Below are 22082 nucleotides of genomic sequence, written 5' to 3'. Positions count from 1 at the left end.
CCATCGAGGTCAAACTTGAGAACTATCCGTCCATAGGCCACCAAGGTCTTGATTACTGTTTTGTGATCCGTCGAGGGTCTTAGCATTCGTGTCCGCTGAGGACTTAGTTTTCGTGTCTGCTGAGGACTTAGTTTTCATGTCCGTCAAGGGCAATAGTCTCCAATCGTTCGAATTAGTCTTACCATAGATGAAATTCATAATCCCACTTAGTCCACTGGACAATAAACAGAACCCCTACAAACCCTAGAACCCCCATAGCTGTGGTGTTTTACACTTGCAGTTACACATTGATTTTATAAGACCTTCATACGATATTGAGACTGTGATCTTGTGCATAACCTTTGCCAAGCAGTCCACCCTTGCAATCTTTCCTGGGGTGTAGAGTTATTGATAGACTTTACACAGAGGTTTACTAGTTTTTGGGTTGATTTGGTGTTGGTGCTACTTCCATAGCTCTGATATTAGGTTGACTCTTGAGTGGTATACTTCGCCCATTACCGCCAGGGAAATATGCAGTTCCCCCGATGGTAAGGGTTCAAATGCCAACACCTAGAAGCAATTTTGAAAGGAGTGATCACAGATAACCCAGGGAATCATTAGTAAAGCCATGGCATTCATGAGCTTGCTAGACACATTCAACGGGACCTCATTCATCAAATTGTACAAACTTAACAACCTGAGCTTCAACAGAATTAAGTTAACCCTTAACCAACTCTGGTCATTCATTTGTTAACAGAACCTCTTGTTCATGTGTATAGGCCCAAACTGAATGGAGTTAATTGTCATGGGCTACTGGATAGTGACAGGCTCTTGGTCAGTCAATCAACGCACACACAGGTTTCTCATGTATACTATTTCACTTTGATCACAACATTTCCACTTCTGAGTCTGAATCATTCCCACTTGGTGCTACTACTCGCATACTTTTGAGACCTGACTGAACATCTTGGACAATGGTTCCAAGGCCTATGCGGACCACAATAAGAGTTGGTGCAATCCCCTAAAATTTAGGTACATGTTAAGACATCTTAAGGGAACTCTTCCAGCTAATGGCTCACCACAACTTGCACCAATGAGAATATCACAAGCACAAGATTTCCATTGGTGTGTGCAAGTGAGGGCAAGAGAATGAGCACAATAGGATACATCATTCCAGATTCAATCCTGAGACAACACAATTGTGGTATTAGAAGTCAAGTAGAATTCAGGGGGAAAAACCAATGACTTACACAATGACCACAATTGATTGGTACATACTTTGGGCATTGTGACCCAGAATTTTTCGTACTTGCCTATGAATTGAGAAGATTCTCCCAGCTACAAGTCAGGAGTGAACTACTGTAATTGAAATTGGAGAGTCAATGTGGACTTACCAATCATGCATGTTAAAAACACATTGACTACCAGTTCTGTTGTGATGAACGCCACAAAGAGGCCATTCCCACCTGGAGAATATAAGGTGAATTGAGAGTTGTCATCACTTGTTATTAACTTTTCAAAGTTTCCTCCAATGATGAATCCTGCTGCTAATTTACTCAGTTCAGGACTAGCATCAAGGATGAATGGCCTGAGTGGCTTACCACTACACCCAACACACATAATGGCTGGTATGATTGCCACTATGAGACGGCGGCCCCAGATGAAGTAGCAACGGAGAATCTGGTAGAGGTTTAGGTGAGCAGAGATAGTGGGTAGTCCAAGAGGACAGTACAAGAATAATGTCAGCAAGGAAGCTATTGATACAAGTTAATTGAGGGAGCAATTGGCCTGATTACTCTGAGGCAGACCTTGATAACACATAAATGCAAAAGTTTGCACGCCTTGGAAAATTGAGGGAAATATATCAGTCCAGTTCACTTTCCAAAGCCAGGATTCGACATACATTGCCGGAGGGAACAAATGTACCCTATTATCTACCATCGTCTTGTTCAGGACATTGTTCTTTACCATGTCAGAACTGTGGTCGACAAGGCTGACAACGTTGAGGGCAAGGCCAGTAGTGGCAAGGAGAAAGAGGGCTGTCAAGACAGTAATGTAAAGAGGACAACTTGCATTCTTCCGCTTTGCTAGTAATTTGACACAAATGCCATACAAAACAGCATATACACCTAATCAAGTAGTAAGCTCAAGACACCCGAGAAGTAGAATTCAGCACTCTTGCCATATAGGAAAGTAGATACCTACCGAGAAGTCGTATAAATGTTAAAATTGGCATGAAGCAACTCGAAGAGAACCTACTTACCAACATGTCGATAATGGGCCAGATAACGAGGAATGTTCTATAGTTTTCAAACAAGACCGTGTCTTTGACCTTGACTTCGCCTGGATATCTTGGAAGGATCATCGGGAGGTCGGGGGGTAAAATCTCAGAAGCAATGTAACCTTCCATATATACCCACTATTCATCACCGGCGATAAAGCATAACAAAACTACTAAAGATCTCTTCTAAAATTTAAACTACGTACCCCGGAGTGATAGCCAGCTGTGCGCGAACAAGCCAAGTCATTCGGAATCAGGAAGCGATTACAACGGAGAAGGCAGGTTTCCGACGTAAAGTCCGTGAACTATTGAACCGAGATGGCATCTCTCTTAACAGCCTGCCGCACAGAGCTTTCAGAACCACGGATCGGTGATCGGTAAGCGACAATCATATTTTACGTCCTTATACATAACATGAACTATAACAGCTGTCTGCCCCTTATGGCCCTGCGCCCAACTTTCGATTACCAGTACTTCTGTTCCCTTTCCTACTCCCTTCCCTGCTCTAAAGATTGTACAGGGCTTTACGTGTCAATACTTCGATTCTCGAATACTTGTGAAGGGTATAGAGTTCAATTGGAAACACGCCTTGTGTTCGTTTTGCTCTCGTTGACATCTTACGATGTTCCTTGACCGAATATTCGTACTACAGGTCAGGCGATGAGAATTAAGGTTCGCGAACCCTGCGTTGTGCCGCACTGTGCTGTCACTAATACCGTGCTTTCCTATTCGAACCCACATTCCAAAAATCCCGCAAGTCGCCTGCGGTGTGACTTTTTATCACGCAACTTGAGTCGTCATCACTACTCTTCATCGCAGTAGAAGTCCTGAGATAGATCCTGATTGCTGCCCAAACGAATTCGCCGGGATCACCATATACTCACTCTCTACCCTGTAGTATATACCCCCGCACGAACGCTTTTAATTTTTCGGCTGATCTTATCTTCATCAGGCTTCGCGAAATTACCGGTGGTGGCAGAAGAAGAAGTGACAAGGCTAATTTGTTGGAGGTTCGATTGGAGGAAAGGGGCGTGGCGAGCTTAAGGAGGATCTTGAGAGTCATGGGGTTGATACCAGTTTCGCAGTCGTTCAATGTTCAATATTCATCCCGCCTCGTTCCTTCGCTTCCCTTTCTACTAGTCTTCTGTTCCCATATCAAGCCTTGAAGTTCACGCGTTTACGACTTGGCGCATTCCCTTTGTCTTCACATTCATCCCCTTATCGCCAGATCCATTATCGCCCTATCATACCATCGCCTTCGTAATTAACGAATGCCGTTACGGTTTCCTTAGGGTTATTTTCTTCTCTCGTGCACACCTTAGCTCCTGACGGAACGGAATGCTTACCGTTGGCGCTGTGTCCTATGAGGGAATGGTTAAGGATTCTTCACGTCACCCTGGGCGTCAGGAAATTGACAGGGACGATGGGCGTGAACTCGGTGGAAGGTAGAGCAGAACGTCGGATATAACCCGGATTTGGGCAGACTTACGTCAACACGCTTGCCTTTCGTGCTTTCCGACCTGAACGTATCGATGACGGCAGGTTGTCGGCTACCCGACGCCTTCGTTGTCATAATCACGAGCTCGAGTATTTCTAGACACCATATCCGACGTCAACCTACTACCATATCGTTGGTCGTAGACTCCTCCGACCCTTTACTCCGGGTCTTAATGTGGAAGCTTGGGCTTATGCGGATTGTGCCGAGGGGTTCACCGGGTTCTGCCAGTTTCAACTTTCTCCCCCATCATCCATTGACCGCACATTCTGGTGTCACACCACCATTTACGAAATTGTCATTTTGCTTGACCCATCTCTCATTCCAAGTCTTCCATTCGAACGGCGCACATGGACAACTTTCATGTTTCTCCATCTTCGTAAACCTATGTCAAAATGCTAAGCGAGACTTGAACACACAAGCGCTTGCTTCGCGTGTTTTATTGTCGGACGACCCCTTTTAACTCAAACTTCAACGATTCGACAGTGCCTAGTACGCGGTCCTCGATGTGTCCGTAATCCGATTTTACGTGCCCGATCCATTACTCCATTTTGATTCCTCTCCTGGTCTCTTTCCCGTTCACAATTTCCAACACCACGACCAGGTGGGACTTAACCAGCCCACTGACTCAATCACACTGACTGATGAATTAGAAGCTTTATATTATACAATGATCCCTTATCCGTTCCCCGATTCGAATAGCGTTGACGAGCTTTCGGAGCTCGCTTCTTCAGCTGGAGACGCATTAATCAAACCTCCAGGCCGTCCTTCACACTCAACTCTCCTTTTCCGATCATCGTAGGGTGGAGGTGCCAACTCTGTGATGAAGGAGGAAGAATCGTTCACCATTGTCGACGGTGGTCTGTCTTGATTCAAGTGATTGGGTGATCCAGCGCTCCGTGCTCGACGTTCTTTTTCGGTTTCTTTGTTCGAGGTTGTAGTCGAATAGAAGGGTGAAGGCGTTGTAGGATGAGGCTCGGATGAACACCTGGCTCTCCGACAGCGGATCCAGAGTAGGAGTAAAACGAATGACACCAATAACGTGATCCCCCCAATACAGGTGGCCGCTATTACACCAGGACTAAGCCGGTGGTATCTTTCTGGCGCGTCCTGTTCGTAAACAGCTGCGGAAGTTGAAGAAGAAGTGGACGGTGGATGTGCTGTTGGGCTTCTGTGGAATGCGAAAGTGATTAGATCCGGGAAATTGGTGATAAGAATTCAAGTAAACTGACAATATTTGAGTACTAGTTGAAACTAAAATATTAGTAGAACTTGCGGGAACGGTGACATGTACTGTCGAAATTTGTACTGTCGAAACCGGGCGGGTGACGGTAAGTAAGGGGGGGAAACCTGGTTTCCATGGCAGTCCAACCATTGAATCCCCACCGGCATTGCCGGGTATTAGCGGCTGAGGTATGTTCAAAGCCCATACTAGGCGCTGGAACGATAATCTGTCGCATTCGAAGCATCAATACAAATGAGGGTATTCTCGAAACAATTTAAGTATGTACTCACATCGCCCATATTAAAATAAGACTTGAATTGCGCATCTTGAGGGTTTGCTTTCAGTAAGCTCAAACCGAGCCAGCACGAGCTCAGAGTCGGTTAACAAGGTTAAAGAACGAAAGATGTGTGGAAAGGGACGGGTTTTATAAAAGTATTTGTTGAGGGCGGGTATAGACGCGAGACAACAGAACAATCTCACAGAGATGAGGACAACCGTGAGGCGAACTCGAGACGCAACGATGCGATGGAGGAAGCAAAAAGAGGGATGGATTGATTACATACGCAGTACCTACGAACATGACACAGTACCTACGCCGGTCCCGGCATCGGGGCGAAACCACAGATTCCAACACTCCCACCTGGTGAGGACCGAGAAAGAAAGAAAGGTCTCCCACTGAACAAGAAAACACAAGAAAACGGAGCATAGCTCCCACCAAAAACCTCAATTCGACATCAACCTGAAAGTAACACCCAATCACAATCAATCATGTGTGGAGAGGTGGCAGGCTTGACGGTTTGGGGTCTATCGGATCCAATGGGCGACCTACAATGTCAGCTCTGCCACTGTTGGTGACCAAATGTTCTTCAATCATGTTGATCGTCCCAGTGACTCTGCACTTGTGGTAGACATAAGACGCATCCCAATCCGGGGCTCGAGCATCCAGATCACCAGCCAAGATGGCGGCTGCAATCTCACTCCCATGAGCAAGATTAGCCTGTGGACCGTCAAGGTCAGGAAGCCTATTCTGGCGAGGAGCACCCTGCATGACCCAGTCCTTGACCTCCTGAGGCATGTCGTAGATACAACGCTCTGCAATGTGACCATTCAGTCCGCAACGCCGGCACTGATCGTTCGCAACGGCAGAGCACCAACGGAAACGTTGACCGCTTGGGGGGCGAGAAGCTCCTCCAGAACTCCCACCGAATTGGTTACCACTTCGGGATTGATATCCAGAACGGGCAACAGCGGCACCCTCCTCTTTCTTGACTCGAACTTCTTCACCATCAACCTCCTCGGAGAGATCAGCACTAGCAAGGAGTAGCTGCTTGACTGAATCAAGTGTGGGGGCAGATAAACCATAGAGTTTAGCACGGGTTTCGAGGTGGCGGAAGTTGGCAGCGAGAAGACACATAACAGTGTCGTCAGACTGGGGAACGTTCAAGTCCTTGAGACGCTTCGCAGCGGAATCAATATGGTGTATGTAAGCAGAGGAGGGGGATTCATCGTCGTGGGTAATGGATATGAAAGCCTTGTAAGCTTGAATCTTCGCCTGAAAAGTGCTGGAAACGAAGGACTCGCGGATCTTCTTCCACGAAGCAAGACCCGATAAATCATCTTCGATAAGATGCTGGAAATCAGGGTGGACAAAGTTCTGAATGATGAAGGCAAGTTCGTCATCGATCGCCTTCTTCTCGGGGGGAACTTCATCGGCAAGCTCAACGACGTAACGCGCATTGATGGCAATGAAGAATTTCTTCCAGTACTTTTCTTGAGCAGCGAAATTGTCTTTAGTAAGCTTTGGACAATGTTGGATGAAGGTGATGTGGGTGATGTTGATAGGCATGATGGGGAATGGACAACTGTTCGCAGACGCCGACACAGAGGGAGGAAAGCGATGAAGGAAAGAGTGAAGATTGCAACGACAGGTCGAAGGCGCTAAAGGCGGCCGGGGCCCATAACCTGTTGAGGGCGGGTATAGACGCGAGACAACAGAACAATCTCACAGAGATGAGGACAACCGTGAGGCGAACTCGAGACGCAACGATGCGATGGAGGAAGCAAAAAGAGGGATGGATTGATTACATACGCAGTACCTACGAACATGACACAGTACCTACGCCGGTCCCGGCATCGGGGCGAAACCACAGATTCCAACAGTATTAGTGTTCCCAAGCGCCATGACCGAGCTGTTTTACTGTCAGAAATAGTAATAGTTTCAATACGTTGTTTCGGCATGGATCGAAGAAACTCACAGCTTCGGATGGGCTTCGATTCTGTTTCTACAGCCCTTATCCGCAGTCCAGATAATTTCTAATAATACGCATCAACTGTCAAAGTTTTTCCTTCTACAGCGGACTTAACTGAATATCCCTTCCTACAGCACAGGAAGATCTATGAGCGGCATCCAGGTACTCGTACATGACAGATATGTGATCAAATGTGTTGTAGTCGTTGTAGTTGACGTGATCGATGTGACCTCGCTGTTCAAGTCCTTCAGCAGCATTGTTGCCATTTTCCCACTCCGTCGCGCTCGCCGCACGGTTTTCGACGATATTCATGAGTGAGACCAAGTTGGGAGTCTATTCGGTCCGTCCAAACTGTCAGTCTTACAATAAACGTGTCAGTAACGAAAACTCGCTGGGCTTTGAATGAAGAACGTACTTCAGCGATCGATCACCCATGCTGAGTTTCAACCCCAATTAATTCATCGCATGTAGAGACACCGGACTAGCAATCGACCACCAACGTGGAACGTGCCAAAGGGACATAAACTGATGTGATTCGAGCGATATCGCGACGAGGGATCCCTAGTTCTAGACGGCGATGTGCCTATGGAGCGAGCATTCGGAACTGTTTGCAATTGGATTCATGGGAATGAGATGACCCGTTCTTGCCTTCAACTTGGGTATCAGCTTCCTAATAAGGTTTAGTAATATTTCGTGAAGCCAGAGGAGACACACCTTTTATCAGTGATGCACTACACCTCCTTTGAGCCCTACAGCATTTAGTGCTGTATCACATCTTCTGTGAGAGAACGACAGATGAAAACTTAGAACGAACACATAATCTGAAAGAGGTATAAGGAGCATAGAAGAAAATCCGTATTCGCTGTCGACGTCGATGAAGCTAGAACCGAGTTGCGTTTTGCTTACGAGATACGATAGGCAAAAGCCGCTCCAGCTTCGGCAGAAAATCACGGAACAGAGCGGAAAGGCCTACCCCGATAAGTCTTTCTCTCTCACGTTGTCCGGAAGAGTTTCGGCTGCACAGCACTTAGGGTAAGTCCTCTAGTACGTCGAAGGTAACTCTACGGGTCGAGTCGCAAGTTGGCGGGTGGTATATATCCAGCCACTCGTCGTGCAGCGTTGGTTGGAGAGACTATGATGAGATTGTGACATTTTTGGGCGAGGTAGACGTGTTCAAGGACGGTCTTCAAGCTGAAATCGTTTGCGGTCGATACCGTTATATCTAGTGGAAATTATTGGTCAGACTTGTTGAAGTGGAGGAACGCTTGAAATACATTAAAGGGTCCCTTTCTCTTTTACATCGGCTAATTGTGTTGAAATTGGGATACAAACGGTGAAATGCTGCAATTGCTTCGTGCAGTTGGGAGGATGAACCGTAAACGCGCACCACAATGTTCAACGTGTGCTTAACCTTCCAGTCTGAGAGTGAATGACCAGAAAGTTGTCGTATTAGGGCTGTTCAATTATAAAATTGACCGTTCGCGACTTGGTTGCCATTTGGCTACGATTTCAGACTCAGACAGGGCGGACGGTCAATTTTATAATTGAACACACTGGGGACATTTTGATGTCATCTGGGACGTGTCCAGTACCAGTCATGCAAAAACAATAGGAATTTCTATTGTTTTTGCATGACTGGTACTGGACACGTCCCAGATGACATCAAAATGTCCCCAGTGACACCTACCGATTGTCAAATTCCCGTTCAGGTCAGTAACATCCTAGCGGCGATGTCGGTGACCTCGGAATTAAGGGTCGACATGTTTGGCTTGGCTGGGGCCTGGCTCTTCTGTTGTTTACTTAAAATGCGACCCATCATATCATTCTTCCACTCAAATTCTCCGTCCCTACCACACCATGTTACTCAAAGCCTACATCGCACTCTTTGCTACGTTCCTTTTTGCATCTTCGGTCGCCATCCCTGTGAGTAGTCCCCACTTTCTGTCATTTCAAATGATTCTTACATAGCAAACGTCAAGGTTCCTGACAACGGCCAAAACCGTTACTGGAGGAGACAGCGTAACAGGGACTGGCGTAGAGAAGTAGAGGAGTAATTTCATTTTCAAGCTTTCACCGGTGAGCGGAATGTACATTACATTGCCCGTTCGTTCCAGGAAACTCAGCACTCCGTAGTCCTTCTTTCACTCGAACAGGACACCCTCGCGCCTCTGCAGCCCCTACATTTTCGCTTCATCTATTTGGTCATAACAGGCCATTTGTTTGATTACTCCATTACTCCATTTTCCAAGACAACGATTATTGTGTAGCCATTTTACCCTTCCAGAAAATTGTGTTATAATTTCAGGTGTTGATTTTGACCTTATACTAGTGTTTTTCTTTAGTCTGAGCCTGATATTGTGTGTAAACAGCTGACGGTTGGGTATCTTCACAACCGTTCATACCCGTAAATTTGACTCATACCACGGTACTGTACCTGTGCCTGTACCTTGGATGATGGCGTTGCTCAGGATACCATTGATCTTTTCTTTACTAAACCATACTTATGGAAATATGTAAGTACGTACAAAGACTGGTGGCTACTAATTTTTCTCTTCTCGTGTTCTCTACCGTTATCGACTCCACACTCGGCATGGCGATTATCCACTGATTATCCTGAAAACCGGTTGGTCGCATGTCCAAAAGCACTTCAACGTCCGCTCCTGGCTACCAGTGCGACGCGGAAATCAGAACAAATGGTACGAGTTTTCACTTTTTTCTTCTTGGCTTCTGGTCCCTGGATGTGGTGGAGCTCGCACGTCGGCATAATTCGGTTTGTCGCGTTATCGGAAGATAACCCAAAATAGACTGGACCGCTGCCTCGTTTCGCAACCGCAATGCTTCCTTCATTGACCTGGTCAAGTATTATCGATGATACATCTCTTGATTCGCCTCCGAACAAACTATTTCCGAACTAGATGACTTCCCTACATCCCGCCTCCTGTCATTCTCAATACACTTGCGGGTGGAAAGTTTTCTCGTCTTGAACGATGATGATTAATATGATTAACGTCTGGAATCCTCGGATTAGTTTGGTTTCCTGGTTCGTGGACACTGAATCTGGAATATCAGGCAAGAAAATAAGAGATAGCTGAATACAATCTTAAGCAGTTTCAATGCATTCCATGCCCCCTGTATTTAAGCAGACACGTGTTCGAAGGATTTGACTACTACTGATCCACCGAGCGCCCTCGTCGCAAAGTTAAAAATTCCAAATCGGTATCCCATGAAGAACTGCCACCCGTCGTTCAACTTCAGGGTATTCCCCAAACCCATGAAGGTATTTCCATCCGTACTGTACGAAAAAGTTGCCTCCTTGGATCCAGAGGAGCTAATATCCGCAGACACTCTCAACCACACTTGATTTCCACTCAACTCCACCTCGGTGGTAGCGATATCATCCCCTTTATTAGTGGTGCTCCAGCAACATGTCCCGCCAGGGTCCTGAGGACTCAAGTTGACGTTATTTCGCATGACGAGATTCCGACTGGTACCACTTTGTTGTACGGCGATGTAGCCAGATAGGTCCCGAAACATGGAGATACCAGCACGGTCGCCGTCCGTCATGCCGCTAACGTCAATGAGGATGGTCCCGTTAGCTTTTGGCCCCAGGATTCTGTGACATGCTGTGTTCTTGGCTTTGTACAAGTCGTCAGTGACAGAGGCGGTTTTGAGCACCAAGCCGCCTTCGATGGACCAAGCTGAGTTAACGGGGTTGTGGTTCCATTCCTAGAACAGTGAGCAGAGGGTAAGTTCACATCGACAGCCCTCACTAACGTATACGCAAAAGAATGACCTACCCACTCGACACCGAACGACGTGAATTTGTCCACACCAGTCCATGACTGTAGCGAGCCTGTGCTGGTGGGAAGGGAGAATGCGAGATCAGTAGGCCAGCTGTTTCCGGAGAAATTTGCCTGAGGCCAGCCATCCTCGGTCCATGTTATTGGTGCTAGAACAGGTGAACGCCCCTCAGGGAACGCCCATGCAAAAGACATAAAGTACCTGCCATATTATGGGATTCTTGAGCATGAAGAAAGACAGAAGAGTTATACTGAGCACGTACCAATCGCCTTCTGGAGTATCAATTAGGGAACCTTGAACGACGGTGCCCGAACCAGGAATTGGCGAGTTCACATTCTCCCAAAATGTCCGTTTCTCGTAAGGACCCAATGGGTTTTGCGACCTTAGTACAAGCTCAGATTGTCCTGGACTGTAGAATCGGTTAAAAAAAACTTCAAAATAACGCTGGACATGAATACTCACACATCGGTGATAATGTAATAGAATCCCTCCCTCTTGTACATCCGGTTTCCTTCCCTACCAACGTCGAATGTGAAAACCACCTGGTTGGACACTTCCTTTGTCCCAGTATCGTCGAGCTGGGCCACAGAAAGCTGCGTGTTGCCACCGTAGGCGACATACAACTTGTCACCTCCGTTACCATCTTCGTCAACGAAAAGTCCGCAATCGTAGTAACAGTTATTGATAATCCCGGCCTGTGTCCATTCACCGTCAACAGCATCTACAACGAGTCTCAGCAATCATTCAGGTCCAACCAGAGCTTGTTCATCCGTTCTGCTTACCTGCGGTATAGACGAAAGACCTGACCCAATCCACACACCCAATCCAATACCACTTTCCATTACTTGGACGGAATCTCAGAGTTGACGCCCAAATACCACGAATGTAAGCCGTAGAGTTCACGAGACCGTACGCGTTATCATCGAGGAAGTCGAGACGTGGGACTGAATGACCAATAAATTCCCAATTGACCAAGTCTTGCGACCGGAGAATCGGAGCGCCAGGAGAGAAGTGCATGGTCGACGCTGTTCAGCGGTGTTAGCAATTCCCTCTCTCTACAAAAGACCATACGTCTACGTACCAGAGAAATAATACGTGTCGTCGACTCTGGTAATATCGTTGTCCGCAAAATCTTCGTAAATCACAGGATTGGTCCTAACTTCGGCTGGGCGAGATGCGGCGGTGGCGTCATCCTGAGGCTAACAAAGTTATGAGCGTCAGACAGGTGTTTCATGAGAGTGTGAGCACATACCTGACTTAGTACGAGATTACTAGTTAGCCTCAGGGCCAATGCAGCTAAACTGAGAAGCAGCATCGGTGGGTTTCAATTGAGGAAGATACTCAAGTCGGACAAGTCCAGACAGAGGATAGTAATTTGTGCGGCTATAAGTAGCCAAAGAAGTAGTCTCGTGCAACCCCGAGGAATATTCGAACAAGTTCCGTGTCGAGTCCACCGAAGTTTGAGAGAAGTTCCTGCGATTCACGTTGAGAGATCTGCCACGCGTCCTCACGGACGAGGCACACACCTGCCGGAGTCCGCCGGACTTGAATATTTGAATGCGTGGACCAGGGAGACAATGTCCGAGAGGGGCTGTTGGTCCCTATGGACCGGGTAAGGGCATTTTTCCATCTCTGAGGTCCACAACCATAGGGATTTTCTGACGATTGGATCATTACGAACCCACAGAAAACCTTGCAGCTGGTACGGGTGCATTCAATGGCGTTGCAGGTGTTAAGCTGTGGACTAATGAAGCTAGTGAGTACCGCTGTATTTGTGCTTCCCGCTTCCGAGTCGTTGCCATTTGGAAATGATCCTAAATTCTGTATCTGTTCCATTACAGAGGACTATAATCCGAAAAACCCCCAGACGTCTCATTTCACTCAGGTGGTATGGAAAAATACAAAGGAAGTCGGGTGTGCTATCAAGACCTGCCCAAACTTGTTCGACAGCAAGTTCCGGGTACGGTTTCGGCTTTTGTTTTTTGAATATCTCTGATACTCATCTTACTCCTGCAGGACGCCCAGTTCTTGGTTTGCGAGTACAACCCTCCTGGAAATGTTATCGGCCAATTCCCGTATGTTGTCTTCTTCCTGTTCATTGTCCTTCCTTACATATTTTCGTGCAGTCGAAACGTTCAGAAGTGAGCGTAGCGCGGGCGAACAGAAATTTACGCAACGGGGTAATGTCGGAAAAAGTAATTTCGGTGTATAAGCGTTTATAAACGTTTCTGACATCCAAACCCCACTGACAGTTACCTGCATGGCCAGCATTGCTTGACCTGCCAAATATTTTTCGTTCCAGCACTGATAATGACTTGCAATCCACATCAACCGCTTTCTTCCTTCCACGATTACCTCTCTCATCAGCTCCTGTATATGCGACTACTCGTTCCCATGCTTTCCATTGAATATATTTCTCCTTCTCTCCTTGTATTGTTGGACATTCCACTGCCTGAGACTCAAATTCGGCCTATCCCGATGCTCAATTCCAAGCATCAGAGCATCTTGGAGGACTCCATCCGTAATCCATGTAGCCAGACGTATGTCCTCTATTCCGGGAATATTATTGAATATCCAGTTGATGAAATGTGACATAATCTCCAGAGAAAAGCCTCCTGTGAATGGCAAATAAGGGTGACGTTGTTGGTGCATGTCCTTGAGCGCCGGAAACTCGTCGAGTTGTTGGATGTTCAAACGGTTGAAGATGAGCTGTACAAACCGTTCATGATGAGGGTCTAGAGCTTCATGAATTTCAGGGGTGTATTTCAATGTACTCTTTGGATCTTCAATGATTGTCAGCTTTTGGTCATCAATATCTCGGCGTTCGGGGGTTGTAATGAACCGACCAAGCTAGTTGGAGGACTACGTCACTCAAAGTCAGGAATAATGAAAAGAGCGCTGACCTGGATTCCTCTTCGGCCAGTGACATCTCCATACAGTGCATCCACAATTCGAGAGGTCGGAATGACTTCAAAGTTACCGGGCATGTGCTTTTCCCCGTTGGCAACACAATTGTGAGCATGCCACTTAATGGTCCACTTAGACTTCGAGACTACCTTTGCGTACCTGTTACTTACCTGTTACTTACTTTCAGGTAAGTAACGTTACGCACCTCCGTTACGGAAAATTATATATGCCCGCGTAGCGCCTAGGTCCGTTCTGAGACAGGCTCAAAGTCGAGGATTTAAGTTTGCGATATTTAATTTGTTGGATATTGTTAGTTCATTCAATTTTTGAATCCGCTTGGTAGTTATGACACAATGAAATGGAATCATGAAATCTCCCGAAAGCATAAATACCTAACGCCTAATTCGATTCACTACTATACATCTACGGGCAGTTTGAGGCAAACTTCTTGGGGAAAACGAATCACTCCGCAGCGCGCGTTTCGGACAAATTGTGTGCTGGACAACGCTGGGAAAACCCTATTTTCAATAGTAAAGTTACAAAGTGGCACTGCCAGATTCCCGAAAGACTAGACTTAAATGACAACTTCGAACTGAAGGCTGAGTCTAGAAGATAAATAAGTCGTGAGCGGACCGATGACTCGGGGACTATGAGTCATGACGACGGCCTCATAGTCCGAAACACCGCCTCCATCATGGCTTTACTTCTTCCTCATCTTCCAACACATTCAACGATTTCCTACTCATCGGTTTCTTGATTACAAATGGCTCCCACAACCGAGTACTGAAATTCACGAGGAAGCCTTTTAAATTCTGTGACTCATTTCATTGAGGGTATGTCGCGATTCCTAAATTGAATATCAGTTTACAAAATACAACTACTTAATCAGCTGAGCTGAAATATTCTTTCAGATGATACTGGATTGACCTGAGAAACTCGGTGATAGATGTCCCCTAACCGAGCGAGACCCCGGCACCGAGATCAGCGATATTTAATGGTTCTTCCCAGCAGCCCACCATCATATTGTCATCGCCACTGTCACCAAAGTCATCATATCCAATATCATGTCTTCAACGTTCAAGATCTCCGTTCCAGAAGATTCTATCTCTTCCCTCAAACAAAAACTCGAGTTAACTCGATTACCTGACGAACTCGACGAAGCAAGATGGGATTATGGTGTACCGCTGTCGGATATCCGACGATTGGTCGCTAGATGGAAGGATGGGTACGATTGGAAGAGACTTCTGCACTGCTTTTCACCAGCGTTCTCTAAGTTTTTGAATACAGGTAGATTTGAGCTGGGATTTCCTCAGATGTGCGTCTGTTCAGCTCATTCGCTTTATAACCCACAAAGCAATTCTATTTGAAATTCAGGTATGATGGCGCGGTCATTGTAGAGCGCTCAATTGCACTCGGTCAACCGGCCATTTATGTTTCAATGAATTACCAGGTTACGAAGAGGATGAGAAGACGAAAGAGGTAATAACAACGTCACGGTGATGGCTATGCAGGAAATCTACCAGCCTGGTAAATTCCCTCAGGAACACCTCGTTACTCGTATTGGCAATCGCGGTCAGAGTCGAATTGCTCGAGTTTCAAGCTTCAAGGCTGACATCCGTTAACGTTGTGTCATCCTCCGTTCAGGTTCTCTCCTCGATTTGTTCACCAAATGACGAAGTTCACCTCGCCTTCTGCATGGCCTTCTCATGCTACCTGTGTGCTGGCTAAAATCACGTTGACGCTGTTATGACCGTGGAAGTAGGAGGTCGAGTCATGAGGTGCTACGCTCAGTAATTATAATTTGGGCCAGCCATGGCCGCTGCATGCCCCAAATCTCCGACCCCGTACCGAACAGAATGGATTGGTCGCTGTCATTGATTGGTGGACGGTGTATAGTCCGTATGTCTCCCTCAGCTATCACTTCTCAATCTGTTACTTTTGTCTTACAGAACGCCTTCAGATTCATCCATTGTACCCCTATTGAACGTCACCATCGCGTGCGGTAGCATCTGTTGCCTCTGAGCCGGTTTGAAGAGTTTGATGTGTGATACGGCCGCTTCGAAGCTTCTTCCCTGGAAGTGATCCTCAAATTTCTCGCGATCCCACTACTTATTTATATCTCGGTTCTGTCGGACGCTTGTAGAATCTTGGGTCTAGCTCGGATCAAAGCAATAGAGGTGGTAATCATTCGAAATGGTCGGAGTAGGACAATTACTCCCTGTACGACAGTCGCTAGCGAAGCTCGACGCTGTACGCAAAGGACGGTGCGATTCCTTTATTCCAGTATATATAGGTACGTCTTTCTCCGTCTTATCGTATCATCAATCTTCAAAGATGGTGTTTTCTCAGCGTGGCGTGGTGCAAATTAGTCCCCATATTTACTTCCATCATCTTGCTCACTCGAAACTCTGCTCAACACCTTTCCATACCCACAAATCACACACCTACAGCTCCATAACAACACCGACCACGTACTCGATGTACTCCGCCTTTGCCCCAATCTCGTATTGATCAGGATCAGGATCAGGTATGGGGATTCAACTGCAATGCGGTATTGGGACCAGTGGGCCACGTCGAGTCCCGAGATACATCTGCCTTCGTTACGGACTCTTTCCATGAGAACGGATGGTCTCCTTGAGTACTGGAAGCGCAATACTTCCATACTACGTATCTTCATAGAATTCCTCTTGGGTCTGCCAGTGCCGAGTAGTAACAAGGACACTGAGACCGGGCCCAGCTTAATAATATGGATGTGAAAGTATTAAAAAATATCTGAACTCATCGGAGCTGTGGAGCACTCACCCACTCTGAATCACCTTATTCTCCTATATTTTCAAAGACACAGGTCATGTGAAAATCCTGCTGAAGGTAGGCGAACTTAAACTATGTGAAACTCACCTTCTACAGGTCTGTTCAGCGTCGAATTCGACTTATAATGGATTCCCATCGATAAGGAGGGGTTTGACTGCCTTGAACACATGACCTTCTCGTCGCCTTTGCCTTCGCTGACCCACCCCGATACCTGCCAATACGCCTATACATCAGGAAACAGCGAAATGGCCGGTACACTCGGGCCAACACCCTGTACATGGTAGGCCAGCGGAGAAGATAAATGGCTGTTACGTGCCTTTTATCACTCTTCCGAACTAGAATAGTCCTGATAGTCGTATTTCGCGAAGGCCAATCATTAGTATACCCATATAAGTCCTCACTCATATTTCAATGGACACAAACCGGAGTCTACACCATCGGTGTCTGGTTTATCATCACGGTTGAACGCTGACTTGGCGATGCCCCTGGAATCAAAATGGCACTTCTTCATGCTGCCAATCAACGCAATAAGAATAGTTGAATGCGAAGAGGGCGGGAGCTGCCCGACTTTGTTCTACCAACTCAAGCAACGAAAAGAGAAGAAAATGACGGGGAAATTCAGATTGCGACTGGCAAGAACGGTAGTGCAATTTGCTCTTTGAGCGCATGTCAAGGGAATAACAATTCAGAATCTTCAATCAACTATCAACTATTCAACTTCAATTCTTGGGCTTTTTGTGTATAGACAACCAATTCCAACAAAATGATTCATAAAATCCAGTTCAATTCGATTCCAACGCTGTAGTAGGGGGATATGGCCTTAGGCCCGCCCTCAAGTAGTCACCTGACCTTGGTTGATAGTGTTCTCGGCTGTCCGTAGCGTAGATCATCATCATCTTGCACTTTGCCTCTGGCATAGCGATAGCCAGCCCGCTGCCCCGCTCCAACGCGTCCGGGTTTCAATCCTGAACGTGGCACACCACACAGTGTATGCTGAAGAAAAATACAGTTAGGCACCGCGATTTAGCTTCTATTGGAGTGACATCTGACTCACCATCGATTTAGTGGATCAAGCCGCCAGTGTTGGTGGCCCAGACAGGTCTACCGCCCTTGGCGTACACGACCAAGTTCCCATCATTCTGGCAAACGAGGTAGTATGGGTGGTCATTGCCATTGGTGTGGGTGGCCCACATCGCGACACTATTAAGTGTGTAGCCGCAGCAGTTGCCGTCGGTTTGCATCGTCACCCATGCCGCGTTTTTGCCCTTTAAGGACCACAATTCTTTGCCGTCACCAAGGAGCACGAGGTCACCATTGTGGTCGACCTTAAACTGTACGCGTCCGCTGTCAGAGATGAGTGAGTAGCCACGACCGATGGCTCCGTTCTCGGGGAGGCTGGATCGATAGGGTGGAACAGAGGGGGGAACGGATGGGACTAAGCCACCAGTGTTGGTGGCCCAAACGGGTCGACCGCCCTTGGCATAGACGACCAAGTTTCCGTCGTCCTGGCAGACAAGGTTGTATGGGTGGTCACTGCCGTTGGTCTCGGTGGCCCACATCGCGTCAGGACTGGTAGCTGTGTAGCCGCAGCAGTTGCCATCGGCTTGCATCATCACCCAAGACGCGTCTTTACCATTGAGGGACCAGAGAATCTTGCCGTTGCCCACGAGCTGGAGGTCACTGTCATTGGTAACCCTAAATTCTACACGTCCATTTTTAGATCTGAGGGCATAGCCATGACCGATGACGCCATGCTCGGGGAGGGTATCACCATAGGGAGTAACATAGCCAGGCATGTTAACTTGGCAGGTAGATGAGAAAGTGGTGACTGTGGAAAGCAGGTAGTTGGTGTACTGGACAACTCAAGGACTTGTGGTTGTCCTTTTATAACCCTTACCAGACCACTTCTCGACCCGGAGTTCTGGTCTTTTTGCAAACAAGGCGGATGCATCATCGGATACCTCCAGTGGAAAGTAAACAAATCAACATGAGCCTTCCAATCAGGGAAGCCTATTACAATGCAGATCAAGTGAGCGGCGGCAGCATGTATGTCATGTTGTTTGCAGTGGGTGGTGGTGCCTACTTTTGGAAGGAGGGGCGATCATCTAGTATGCCAACTCTAATTAGAGTTGGCTGCAAAATCATACTTAGTACACTACACCATCAGAACAAGTTCAACAGTCAACATATGACCTGCATATCACCAACATAGGAGCCACATTTTACCTGTATATCACCAAAGGAAAATACAATGCTGAAAGCTTGTCTGTTTTGTTTCAATTTCAATTCAATCTTGCTGTTGGATTGTTCCTTCTTCCATGTTCATTCCAAGTGTCTGCCTTCAGGAGTAGTTCGTTGTTCAAAATCAGATGGTGGCATTATATACTTTGCTGCTTATCCGCCTGCGGACGCCTTCCTCGTGAGTTCTGACCTGTGTCTTTGAAGTTGTCCCCATGCAATCCTGCTTCAATTGTAAGCACTGGTGGAGAAAAGGACGACAAATTTAGTTAAGAATATATCAATATATTCTCAAGCAACCTTGTCCTGCTGCAACCGGTGGATTGAACCTGTCCGCGACATGTCTTTTTGGCGTAAGGAGCCTCTGGTTTTACCCATCTGAATACCTCCGACTTCTTGGTTCTTTCCTCCATTCAAGCCAACTTCAAGCAGTCAGTCCAGCTGAATGACCCTCAGACTTTTTTGATTGATTCCTTCCTTTGAGCTGAATTCAAGCTGTTGCTTCTAGTCAGTCTTAGTCAGTACTCCATCATTCGCCCTGTGTTCCGTCATATTCGGACTCTGTGGGAGCCACAATTCACTATAAAACAAGTGTTTGAAGGTCTCATTGGACTCATCTGCCTTCAATTATTTGGTGCATCGACCATGTTCAACCTGAAGTCTGCTCTCTTGGTATGCCCTTGACTTTAAATGGAACATCCCCAAGGATTACTGATCTGAACTATTGAACCCATAGGTATTCACAACCCTCTTAATCTCTGCTACAGCGGAACAAGTGGCACTGGCTGCAGCCACTGATGTAACATTGCCCTCACCCAATGCCAAATCCATTGTTCCAATTGACCCAGTGGGTGATGTTGTTGCAGTCCAAGGTGGTCTGAACAAACCCACACTCATAATCTACCAACACCGTCTGGGCCACCTTGTCTCTGTTCATGTCAAGGGTGCATTCTCCACTGGCAGCACAAATACAGAAACCATTGTACCTGCAAAAAATGTTCTTCATGGCACACCTCTTGCTGTGGCTCAGCGATCAAGGACAGACAAAGATCCCCTAGGAGTGGTGAGCAATATTCTACCCTATATCTCTACATCATATTAACTTTTTTGGTCCCCAATTATGTGTTAAATCAGCCTCAGCTTTTCTTTTTTAATAAAAATCATATCTTGTCAGAAGCCAGATGGGATTCTGGCTGGACTAGGGGTGCAGACTGTCCAGTTTGTGTTGACCAGACCCAGCATTTCCAAGCTGTTTCTGGTAGTACTGTTCTTTATGCAATGGGGGCCAGCCATGGAGATTTTGAGTTTGGTATGAGGGTTGGATTCAAGTCAATTGCCTATCCTAATGGGCTTACAGAAGGGCAAAGAAAAGGGGGGGTTTGGACCCTAGCTCCTTTGACTCAAACTGTCTGAGGGTTCTCAACTTGTCACTTTGTTGTCACAGTAATTCTTCCTTCAGTACCCTTATCCTGTTAAAGCTATAACAGTATTGGAATCAGCTCACATTTTTTCTCTTTTGATTTTTGTTTCAAGTTTAAACATTTATTGGTAATGAATGCTCAGTAGCTGATATATTACCAGTATGGGTTCAAAGTTTCAACATATAGACCACCAAAACTTAGACTGCTAAAAGCCTATTTGGATGAAAGGCTTAGCTTAGCTCCCCTTGCCAGACTCTATGTGTTAGCATATGTTGGCATTAATACAGAGTTGTCACTCTCTGACTAGGGCTCCTACCGGATCGGATTCGGATCGGATTCGGATCCATCCGTTCGGATGGGCCTACCGAAAAGGACCATCCGCATCCGGCGGATATCATCCTTCATCTGTCGGATGATCGGCAGATCGGCGCCTAACTGCGCCTCTCAGTAGTGTTTTGTTCCCGCGACTATATTTTTCTGCCACTTCGTCATATCTTGCCGCTGGCCATCAGCTGCAAGCATGTACCTTTCGATTTAAACCCCAAATGGTTAAATGGTATGACATGTAATGAAAATGAATATACTTTTGATACATTTCAACATTTTTACAGTGTACAAATAGGTAAATACAGCCCGGCAAGCACATGTGACCCATCCGCTTGCCATCCGCCGTTCATCCTCGGATGATTCGGATAGCATCCGCCGGATAATGGTTGCCAGAGAGCCCATCCGCCATCCGCATCCGAGAACCCATCGCTCGGATGCCGGCAGATCATCCGATCCGATAGGAGCCCTATCTCTGACACACACCTCAAACTGCTGCATTGTCATGTCTTGCCCTACTCCTGACATTCTCTATTCTAGATACTCTGCTATTTAATCTTTCAATGGCTAGTGCAAAGGTCCAACAAGCTGTCTGGATCCCAACAGATAGTGATGTGTGGACTTAGGCTCAGGCCCTAGGCCAGCCCAAGCTGACTAGATACCTGCTATCCCTTCTCCTAAGGTGTATTCTTCTATACATATGATATTGTCTTGATCATGCGCTGAATCTGGTCATAACTGCACTTTGGGCACCCACCAAAGTGGGCCATGTTAGGTGTAACTGTATCACTAGAAAAATGGACCTAACTAGGAGGTTATACCAGTGGACTCCTGACATCCTTATTGGTACATACCATTTTGATTTTTTCTTCTTCAAAAATAGCCTTATTTTGGGCCTATCTGGTTCCCCCTGCTTGGCTTCTATGTATATTGGAGCTTGAGAAAGAGGGAAATATCCCTTAGAGACCTTCAGTTTGTCATCAAGATATTGAAATCTCATTGGTGACTATATATTTTTTAAACACTACATTGCCTGGCATATGTAAAAATGCCACACATCTACAATTTGATTGAAGGTCCCTTGCTTACATATAATGGAAACTCACAACTACTGCATCGGGTTGGCGGGCCGGTGGGTGGCAATAAACAAACTGATGCCAAAGTTCTTGAACTACAGCTACGGAATTCATCTATACCAAAATTTTATTCATCTCTAGTTGCTACAATGTTGTAATTAGAATTAGATTGCTTGAGAATTGTTAGATGCTACTATTGTATGGTTCAAGTTCCTGGCCAACTTATTCACAATGAGATCATTGATTGCCTTGTTGTCCTGCAACATTCAGGCTAA

At 46.5% G+C, this 22082-nt stretch overlaps 9 protein-coding genes across 9 annotated transcripts; 4 read left to right on the top strand and 5 right to left on the bottom strand.

The window, feature by feature from the left end:
• Positions 1 to 1378: 1378 nt before the first annotated feature.
• On the top strand, positions 1379 to 1674 carry E1B28_009469 (uncharacterized protein; the record flags this gene model as incomplete). Its single annotated transcript, XM_043154364.1, has 2 exons — positions 1379 to 1459; positions 1540 to 1674. The coding sequence occupies 2 exons, from the start codon at positions 1379 to 1381 to the stop codon at positions 1672 to 1674; spliced, it is 216 nt and encodes a 71-aa protein (XP_043006819.1).
• A 2759-nt stretch (positions 1675 to 4433) lies between these two features.
• E1B28_009468 (uncharacterized protein) lies at positions 4434 to 5305 on the bottom strand (the record flags this gene model as incomplete). Its single annotated transcript, XM_043154363.1, has 3 exons — positions 4434 to 4926; positions 4988 to 5206; positions 5271 to 5305. The coding sequence occupies 3 exons, from the start codon at positions 5303 to 5305 to the stop codon at positions 4434 to 4436; spliced, it is 747 nt and encodes a 248-aa protein (XP_043006818.1).
• Positions 5306 to 5507: 202 nt separating this feature from the next.
• E1B28_009467 (uncharacterized protein) lies at positions 5508 to 7055 on the bottom strand. Its single transcript, XM_043160765.1, has one exon. It carries the CDS (start codon positions 6824 to 6826, stop codon positions 5747 to 5749), a length of 1080 nt encoding a protein of 359 aa, XP_043006817.1. The 5' UTR covers positions 6827 to 7055; the 3' UTR covers positions 5508 to 5746.
• Positions 7056 to 10332: 3277 nt separating this feature from the next.
• On the bottom strand, positions 10333 to 12507 carry E1B28_009466 (uncharacterized protein). Its single transcript, XM_043154362.1, has 7 exons — positions 12283 to 12507; positions 12112 to 12229; positions 11813 to 12055; positions 11493 to 11751; positions 11293 to 11439; positions 11027 to 11231; positions 10333 to 10955 (listed from the first exon to the last, which is right to left on the bottom strand). The coding sequence occupies exons 1-7, from the start codon at positions 12343 to 12345 to the stop codon at positions 10365 to 10367; spliced, it is 1626 nt and encodes a 541-aa protein (XP_043006816.1). The 5' UTR covers positions 12346 to 12507; the 3' UTR covers positions 10333 to 10364.
• Positions 12508 to 12587: 80 nt separating this feature from the next.
• On the top strand, positions 12588 to 13175 carry E1B28_009465 (uncharacterized protein; the record flags this gene model as incomplete). The annotated part of the gene is made up of 5 exons (XM_043154361.1): positions 12588 to 12642; positions 12718 to 12786; positions 12872 to 12990; positions 13047 to 13105; positions 13157 to 13175. The coding sequence occupies 5 exons, from the start codon at positions 12588 to 12590 to the stop codon at positions 13173 to 13175; spliced, it is 321 nt and encodes a 106-aa protein (XP_043006815.1).
• A 237-nt stretch (positions 13176 to 13412) lies between these two features.
• On the bottom strand, positions 13413 to 14017 carry E1B28_009464 (uncharacterized protein; the record flags this gene model as incomplete). The annotated part of the gene is made up of 2 exons (XM_043154360.1): positions 13413 to 13880; positions 13934 to 14017. 2 exons carry the CDS (start codon positions 14015 to 14017, stop codon positions 13413 to 13415), a joined length of 552 nt encoding a protein of 183 aa, XP_043006814.1.
• Positions 14018 to 15001: 984 nt separating this feature from the next.
• On the top strand, positions 15002 to 15420 carry E1B28_009463 (uncharacterized protein; the record flags this gene model as incomplete). The annotated part of the gene is made up of 2 exons (XM_043154359.1): positions 15002 to 15252; positions 15312 to 15420. 2 exons carry the CDS (start codon positions 15002 to 15004, stop codon positions 15418 to 15420), a joined length of 360 nt encoding a protein of 119 aa, XP_043006813.1.
• Positions 15421 to 17809: 2389 nt separating this feature from the next.
• E1B28_009462 (uncharacterized protein) lies at positions 17810 to 18544 on the bottom strand (the record flags this gene model as incomplete). Its single annotated transcript, XM_043154358.1, has 1 exon — positions 17810 to 18544. One exon carries the CDS (start codon positions 18542 to 18544, stop codon positions 17810 to 17812), a length of 735 nt encoding a protein of 244 aa, XP_043006812.1.
• A 1087-nt stretch (positions 18545 to 19631) lies between these two features.
• E1B28_009461 (uncharacterized protein) lies at positions 19632 to 20088 on the top strand (the record flags this gene model as incomplete). Its single annotated transcript, XM_043154357.1, has 2 exons — positions 19632 to 19658; positions 19723 to 20088. The coding sequence occupies 2 exons, from the start codon at positions 19632 to 19634 to the stop codon at positions 20086 to 20088; spliced, it is 393 nt and encodes a 130-aa protein (XP_043006811.1).
• Between the last annotated feature and the right edge of the window lie 1994 nt (positions 20089 to 22082).

Source organism: Marasmius oreades, chromosome 6, assembly GCF_018924745.1.
Source record: "Marasmius oreades isolate 03SP1 chromosome 6, whole genome shotgun sequence".
Lineage (NCBI taxonomy): Eukaryota > Fungi > Basidiomycota > Agaricomycetes > Agaricales > Marasmiaceae > Marasmius > Marasmius oreades.
The sequence above is the reverse complement of the archived record's forward strand: the minus strand, read 5'-3'. Positions and strand labels throughout refer to the sequence as shown.

Bases quoted from the DNA above. Each gene is read 5' to 3' on its own strand.
- E1B28_009466 (XM_043154362.1), bottom strand. From the start codon at position 12,345: ATGCTGCTTCTCAGTTTAGCTGCATTGGCCCTGAGGCTAACTAGTAAT. The intron at 11,440-11,492 runs GTGAGTATTCAT...CCGATTCTACAG, and splicing joins TATTACATTATCACCGATGT to TCCAGGACAATCTGAGCTTG. The intron at 11,232-11,292 runs GTACGTGCTCAG...ATAATATGGCAG, and splicing joins GATACTCCAGAAGGCGATTG to GTACTTTATGTCTTTTGCAT.
- E1B28_009467 (XM_043160765.1), bottom strand. From the start codon at position 6,826: ATGCCTATCAACATCACCCACATCACCTTCATCCAACATTGTCCAAAG.